At 55.8% G+C, this 8,186-nt stretch overlaps 1 protein-coding gene across 1 annotated transcript in view; it reads right to left on the bottom strand.

Moving 5' to 3' along the window:
• PRRT4 (proline rich transmembrane protein 4) overlaps nt 1-8,169 on the bottom strand; it is a 10,029-nt gene extending 1,860 nt beyond the window's left edge. The window contains 5 exon segments of the mRNA XM_029955560.1: nt 1-518; nt 5,331-5,450; nt 5,793-5,897; nt 5,983-6,704; nt 7,978-8,169. Of these exon segments, the coding sequence (XP_029811420.1) occupies nt 1-518; nt 5,331-5,450; nt 5,793-5,897; nt 5,983-6,634 (1,395 nt within the window). The 5' untranslated portion in view covers nt 6,635-6,704; nt 7,978-8,169.
• Between the last annotated feature and the right edge of the window lie 17 nt (nt 8,170-8,186).

Here is an 8,186-nt window from a genome sequence, read left to right as displayed (position 1 = left end):
CCCGGCGGGACACCTAGGCGGGCGCGGCCGGGCCAGCAGCAGGCAGGCCAAGCCCAGGCCGGCGGCCAGGCAGGGCAGCGGAAGGTCCTGCAGTAGCAGCCAGGCGAGTTGGGGCAGCCGGTCGCGGTGCCCGTAGGCGTCGTAGAAGAGCGGGAAGGCCCGCGTGGTCCCGGCCGAGAGCAGGAGCAGGTCCAGCAGCGCCAGGCAGGGGGCGCCTGGCGGGCAGCGCCAGGGCAAAAGGGCTAGGGCCAGCAGCGCCAGCAGGGCCACCAGGCCGAAGAGCGTGCCTACCCCGTACACGTGGGCCTCCCAGGCCAGCCCCCAGCGGGCTCTGGCCTCTGCCCAGTCGGCCTCCAGGGTCAGGAAGAAGAGGGGCAGCGGAGCCACAGGAGGCTGCCCCCCGCGTTCAGGCACTTCTCCAATGCTACAGGACCCTGACCCACACTCTGGCTGCACCGAAGGCTTCCCAAGGCTGGCAGGAGAGGGGTCATCTGGGCCAGAGGTGGGGATGGTGGGGTCTGTGGGCAAAGAACATTTGTCTGAGGCAGTTATGCAGCCCTCCCCCTGCCCTCCCCACAGCCAGTAGCCTGTGTGCCGGTCAGAGTCTCATAGCATCTAGGACACACTTGTCTTAAACAGGAGACTCACCCTGTCTCTCAGCTGCTCGCCTTCTCCTCCCACATCAAACTCCTCACCAGTCCTTTCAGCTCTCATCCCTCCCCTCCATCCCTAACCCGCCCTGGCTCCCTGCTTGGTTCATTTCCCTTCATCACTCTGTGATTCTACTGAAAAGAGTTTTTCTTAAGAAGTCACAGAACTTTACAACTGGAAGGAACTGGAGAAGCCCCCTCTAGTTCAATCCTCTGACAAGAAAGAAAGCTTGGTAAGAACAAAGATTTTCATTTGCTTTGCTCACATCTGAATCTCCATGCCTAAAATGGTACCTGGCTCAGAGTTGGCACTGAGCAGATATTCATTGAATAAATGAATCCTCTTATTTGCTCTATGAAGAAAGACACTGAGGCTTTACAGAAAGGCCAAGTGACTTGTCCAAGGTCACAAATTGGCGGAGCTGCTGCTAGAATCCAGATCTAAGCACCAGCCGGAGCCCCTTCTCATGATTCCAGAGCTTTCTCATGATACTGATTTGCTTATCTCTTATTCAAGTTGGGACTCCCAACTCCCCCCTTGGTGCTACGAGAAGCTTCCCTTGCCATTTTTCAACTGCTTGTTCTTCTGTCTCTTCAGGAATAGCCCCTACACAAACATATGGATACATGGAGCAGGGGGAGAGGTAAGACATTCCTGTCCCCAGCACCTGTGGAGAACACAACCTTTCCTATTCACTGGCCTTCCTGTCTGCCACACCCCCCAACCTTAGCTTACTCATGGCCATAGTCCCCTTCCTAACTCAATCACACAGCCATTGGTCTAAGGCTCTTAATACATATGCCCCTTTAGTTCTCTATTTTATGGAAGGTGACATTGAGATGGACTCCCCTGGGTCTCAGGGCTACCCTTGAACTCCCAGGAAGGAACCACTGGGAAGATCATAGTGGGATAAGAAGCCATCTTGGTGCGTGAGCCCCTCAGATGCTCTGGGGCCCTAACCCCACTCCGTGGGGAATGGGAAGTCAAGTAAAAGAGGCCGAGGAGTAAGATCCCTAATTTACTTTCCTGGAGCAAGAGAAGAGTTGGAAAGAGAGCCAAGCAGCAAAGGAAGATGCTCGAGGCTGAACCTCTCCAACTCCACCTAGCAAGCTCAGCAGAACTGCAGCTGCAAACTCGTCCGGAGGGAGAAAGATGGTGGTGAAGGATGAAGAAGTCCTGGTGAGGAGGGGGAGGGGCACAGGAGGCAGATGCCGAAGGAGGAAGGGCGGGTCTTCTGACAGCCAGACCCCTGCCCCAGCAGCCTGGCCGTGCTCCAGCCTTGCCTCAGCTGTACAATATAGTAAGACTCCAGGGGTACTCCCACCCCCAGGCAGTGCCAGCGCATGCTGGGAACGTGCAAAACACAGCAATTTCCTGAGAAAAAGGAAAAGGAGTGAGGGAGGTAGAAAGCAGCTCTAGAGAGAGAGGAAGGGTAGACAGAATCAGACAACTGGGGAGGGCAGAGCGGGAGCAGCCAAAAATTAAATATACACAGCTTGCTGCCTCCTGCAAATGGCAGAATGTGCCCTGGTTCCCGTTCCATCACATTCCTCAAGTCTGAAATGGGGAAGAGCACCTAAGGCTGTTATGAGGATAAATGGACGGACGTGTCCAAAGCTCTTCAGAGTGCCTAGTGCATAAAAAGCTTTCGGTATGTGATTGTTGTTGTTATCATCGTTATCAGCTAATGTTTATCACCGATCAGTCATCAGTTTGTGTTCACGTGAGTAGGACTATTTCTGGCCTCAAACTCATTCTTGATTTAACTAACGAAAGGCTGGTATCTCTCGGGACATCCTAAACTTGTTTTGAATGGCAACCGTTGGTCACCTTGTTTCACTGTGTGAACCCTATCTAAAGGAGACCACTTGGATGGCCACCCCTGAACACCTGCTGAAGACACAGCCAGGAGTTATATGAGGAACCGCGCAGCTGGGATGGCTTGTTGATCAGGGGTGGGTATCAGTCTGACATGAACAGGATCAAATACTTGTATCCCCTCCATCAACCCTATTCCTTCGCTCAGATGCTCTTGCCCAACTCACTTCTGGAAAGTGGATGGGTTTGCTTGGCTTTTCCTCAGCTTTGGCGGCTCAGCAGAAAGGCAATGAGACTGTGCCCAGAAGCCCCAGCGCCTGAGCTAGCCTGGCACCCCTCACGGCCTCCTCTTTGCTCCCTGTGCAGATGAGTGCAGCTCTCCGAGGTCTGCCCTACCTCACCTTCCTCTAACTCCACTTCTTACCCGGGGGCCACAAGAAACCCCGTCTCTTACCTCTGTCCCAAAGCACTGTGGCAAGGAGAGCAAATATTTAATGTCACTAAGAAGCCAGAAAAGAATCAAAACCAGAAAGCAGGCAAAGTGTAGGCACAGCTCAGGTGTCAGAGGAGGGAGCTCTGAAATAGGAGCCTTGCTTCCTTGGGAGACAAGGCATACCCTGTGTACCCAGGACTGGGCCATGGTATAGGTGGGGACAGGCAGAGAAGACCCAGTTTCTGTCTTTGGAAAGTCCATTTGATCTTATCCCCTGTCTCCCCACTTGAGGCTTGCCCAGAAAGAGCCCTCACAGTTTCCCCCAGAGGAGCCCAGAAGATAGTGACTTCCTAGGATCCCTCCCCTGAGGACCCCTCTCTTACAAGGTAGTCCCACTCTGGCCCTGTGGCCCCTCTTGACCTCAGGGGCAAGAAAGGAGATAGGATGTCAGTGTGAGTAATTGGTGAGGTCACAGCTGGCTGGGATGGAGTCGGGGATAGGGGCCTGCTCGATTTATGGAAAAGTCAAGCCTGATTATCTACCAGCTGCCCAGATCAAAGGGCTGGGGAATCTCTCTCCCAATAGAGGCTGTAGTCCATTCAGTGGCCTGGCTCCATTCCTCTCCCCACCCCCACCTCTGGGATCATGGAAGATTGATTCTCTTTGTACAGGGAGTGGCATTTGAAATATTTAACTGTAAATGGCACAGATGGCAGCCAATCAGAACAGATGTCAGCCAGGGTGTCTAGGGAGGAGAGGGGAGTGAGTGCTCAGGGGGGGCTAAGCAGTGGAAACTTATCAACTGGTAGGAAAATCTTTCAATATGTTAATGACCTGCACCACTTCTTCCGGTGTATACTGGCTGAATAGTAGTTCTGTCCAAGGTGAAGGGGACCTAATGCAAAAGAGAGGCCCTAGAGTCAAAGGTTAACCACACGTAGGTTAGAAAGATCCTAGAGGAGACAGAGGCTCCCTTCGTCCCCTAACTGCTTGACACTACTCCCTACACACTGCTGGCTTGAGCAAGGCCCCTTGGCCTTCTCTTCAAGAGGCCTGCAGCCTTCCTTGGTTTATCTGAGAGAAATAGCCAGGAAGAGGCTGAGTTCCTGCAGCCAGCAGTGAGGAGGAGGTAGGGGGTAGGACAGCGAGCTGGGCTTCCTCTGATACTGTCCAGACTCATTAAACCTGCCTGGCCAGCACTGTCACCAAGGCTGACAGACTGCCAGCCAGCATCCTTCCCCTGGGGCCACAGAGCCTGCCTCCCCACCCCACAGCAGATCTTGCCACTGCTACATACCAGGCCGGATGGGGAGGGGACAGCAGCCCCCTCACCCATATGCCCGGGAGCGCAGCGACTGCTCTGGAGTGGGCCACAGTCAGATGCTGTGCTAAGTCTGGAACTGGAAGAAGCTGGGGAACCAGAGGTTGCCGCTGAGCTGGTTCCTACTGGGAATTATTGTGAGCAGATTCACAGCTATAGTAAATGTTTTGCAAAACAAACCTGGGCCGAGGGGTCCCTCTTCGTGGCTCCCTTGGCCTCACCTACCCAGAGCCTGTCCCTGAGAGTGCTCTCTGCCCTGTGGATCATGTTAGTCATCACATCTAGGAGCCAAGGTTGCCAAGTCAGAGAGGTAGGCTCTGGAAGTGCATTTGGGGTGCAGTAGGGGCAGAACCAAGGTCAATACCTATGACTTAAGAAACTTCTACTTCATGCCCAGCCTCATGCCAGGAGTTTACATTATCTGGAAACTTCACAAGAACAAAATAGGTACTATTACTAAACCCTAGGTAATGAGACACTTTAGGCTTGGGAAGATTAAATAACTTTCTCGGCGTCACCCAGGCAGTTAGTAAGTGAACTGAGATTCTAAACCAAGTCTCAAGATTCCAGAGCCCCCTGGTCTTTCCTCCGCACCACTTGTCTATGTGCATATTCTGAAAGACTCCCTTGAATAATGGTGGCATCTGTCTGCCCAAGGTCTTCTCTTCAATGTCTTCCCAATAAGGAGCCCAGCTCTGCCCATATCTGACAACATGTCATGTCAGATCAGACAGCAGAGGAAAGAGCCCCAAGGTTGGGGTGACGGGTGGAGAGGCAGGCCAGGCAGACCGGAGAGAAGGGTGGAGTTGGTACTGAGGCTGTGGGAATCGTGAAGGAGTTCCTGTGTCCGTCTGTCAGACATTGGTCTACATCCTGCTCTGTCTGTGATTGCAAAACTCCTGGAGGACCATTACTTAACTCTGTGTGGGACCATCCCCAGCAGCACTTGTTCTCAGACCATGAATATATATCACCATGGTGATGATGAAGAGAATGGTGATTATGATTATGATGACAAAGAAATAAAAGAGTCCCAGAATGCCAATGAGTGGTTAGCATGTAGTAAGTGCTAAATAAATGTCATGTGCAAGTGAACTGGACACTTACCTAGTGATGCTGTTGCAATCGTGACAGAGCTTAGGGAAGCAGCAGGATCCAACGGGCCTGAGCTTGGGAGCTTTCTCTCCAGGGGGGATGGGGGAGGGGAGAGAGTGGTGCCAAAGAACCCTGCAAAGGGAGCAGCGGGTGTTCAAGAGCCATCCCACCAGCCAGTCTTGGTCGTCAGGGGCTTTGGAGAAAATCCTGTCCTTCCCCAGATCTTGCCCTTAGGGAGCCAATGTATACCCAACAGGCATTGTAGCCACACGTACACTGGGAGCTAAGCTGCAAGAACCAAATCAGACTCAGTAAGACAAAGAGGACATTTCCCCATAGGAGCAGTGGCCCATGTCCCAGGCCCTGGGAAAAGCAACACAGAGTGAATGAAGCCAGGGAGGTCTGATTCCTAGCACAGTGCCTGGCATGTAGAAGTGTTCCCTACGTGTTTGTTGCAACAAAATGAGCACTCACCTGGAGAATCTGAAACTCTAGCGGCAGAGCTTGGGGGTAGAGTTGGGCCTAGAGGGCTTGGGCCTGAGAAGTTCCGCAGTGGAGACAGAGTAGTGCCGAAAAACCCTGCAAAAGGAGCCCGGGCTGAAGCTTCCTCCTACCTGCCAGGCTGCCCAGTGGGAGCTCTTCTCCAGATGGGGTGGGTACTCACCAAAGGGTCCCAGGCGCCCAGCAATCTCTGCCAGGCTGGCCCTCAGGCTGGGCAGCAGGGGCAGTGTCCGATGCCCAAGCGTGGGAGCTGCACCTGCTCTCAGGGCCATGTCAAACTTCAGCTCCAGCTCGCTCTGGCGGGGCCTGGGAGCACTGGATGGAGCTGCTGTAACTGTCAGAGCGGTGTCCCAGGTGACAGTGCCCTTCCTGGGCTGATAGGGAGCAGTGGGCCGGTCGGTGGGCCCAGAGAGGGGGGATGTGAACTCTGGAGACTGGGAGGAGGCCCAGGGCGTAGAGCCGCCTTCGGCAGAGCCCCACTCTGGGGGGGACTTCACAAGGGAGCCCACCAGCAGTTCCCAAATGGGGTCAGTCCTCAGCCCACTGGCCACCTCTTCCTCTGGCTCCCGGCTCGGCCCAGGAGAGAGTGGCTGGGTCTCTGTGACAGAGATCCCCCAGGCGGCAGCAGGTCCCCGAAGGTGGAATTTGAAGTTAAGTCCCAGGTTGAGAGACAGCATAGAGGCCTCAGTCTGAGGTGGTGGGGTCAAAGTGGTGAGAGGGACACCCGAGACGGAGGATGCAGGCTGTGGGCCCACAGGAACAGCAAGCAGGACCCAGCAGAACAGCCCCAGCCCCAGACAGCCATGCCCTGCCATGGCCCCACCTGGCCTTGGGTGGCCTTGCGCAGGGGGCTCAGCTCTTCAGCACCTTTTGAGCTTGAAGATCCTGGAGAGAGGAGAGGCGCTATGAGCTCTGGCTGCCTGGGATCAGATGCCCCAGAGAGAGGTTGCTGATCACAGAGGAGCAGGTGGTGGGGACAGGACCCACAGGGCTCTGCCCAAGGAGAGTTGCCAGCTCCTTCCTCCATTCAGGCCCAGAACAGATCTCTTCCCTGCGGTTCCCCCTTCTCTTCCAGCTGAAGCCCCTCTCCCTAACCCCCTGCCTCCACAACCTGCTCAGTCTGGGGACTGGGGCCTGAAGGCAACCAGCTGTCCTCATCCTCCCTGATAGTCAGGGGGTTGGACTTGGACTTCCCGACTCAGAACCTTTCCCTCCCTCTCTTCTGTCTCTCCTCCTGTCCTCCCTCAGACATTTATTGAGGCCTACTACGTGCCAAGCACCCTTCTACTAATACAACTGTGAACAAGCAAACACTCTAGGAGGAGCGTCATGCTACCCCCATCCTCACCCTGAGCTCCAACCTAGGATGTTGATGGACTCTCTCACTCAGACCCCAGGGAACACAGGGCCCTGGGAGGGGCAAAGCACAGCGCCTGGTGATCAGGCTGAGATGGAGAAGGCAGCCAGGCTCTGGCCGGAGAAGCAGCGTGCCCTAGGCTGGCAGAAGCTGTCCCTTCAGCCTTTCCCCTCCTTCTGGGGGTTTGGCCTGCTCCCTTCCCCTTAACCCTAGAAGTATTGGGGGGGAGGGGCAGCTTGGCCATCTCTGGCTTCCTGGGGATGATGGCCAGGCAGGCAAGCTGGGCAAGGGGCCGCTGCAGTAGAGTCCTACCTCCTCCCTGAATACCCCCTCCGTGAGCACACATCTGGTGGGGGAAGGGAAGGGTGAGCCAGGGATACACGTGCACCCCGCACCCTTACATCACACACTGCCACACCTAGCACGCGTGACACACTCACCCTTCACACACCCCTGCACACACACGTGTGCACACACACATCCTGTTCTGCCGAGCCCCCTCCCTCTTACACGGGTTCAGACCCAAGCTCTGTGAGCTCCCAGCCTCCCCTGTCTCACACACACACACACACACACACACACACACACACACACACGCAAGCACGCCTCTCACAGACACGCATAGTATATACAGTCACACAGAGAGGCACACACACCCCTACACACACATTCACACACTCCGTAGAGACACATCACACACCTTCGTCCCCCTACACACCCACCCTCCCCTGAAAGGCTCGCTCGCTCTCTCGGTCACGCCGCTCTCGCGCTCTCCCTCTCCCCCTGCCCGGACCCGCCGACCTGCTCCTCTGGCTCCCTCCCGCAGGCGGGTCTCCTCTGCCAAGTCCCCCGAGAACCGGAGGTCGCGGCGGCCCAGGCGCCCAGCTGGACAACGCTCTGCCGAGTCTCGCCCGTTCTCTCGGTCGCGTCCGACGCCCCCTCGGCACGTCCTGGCGACCGCCGCCACGCCGCCACACAGCCCGCCCGGCTGGCTCGGCCCTGCCGGCGAC

Source organism: Suricata suricatta, chromosome 2, assembly GCF_006229205.1.
Source record: "Suricata suricatta isolate VVHF042 chromosome 2, meerkat_22Aug2017_6uvM2_HiC, whole genome shotgun sequence".
Classification (NCBI taxonomy): Eukaryota; Metazoa; Chordata; class Mammalia; order Carnivora; family Herpestidae; genus Suricata; species Suricata suricatta.
Note: the sequence above shows the minus strand (reverse complement) of the source record. Positions and strands in the feature narration are given on the sequence as shown.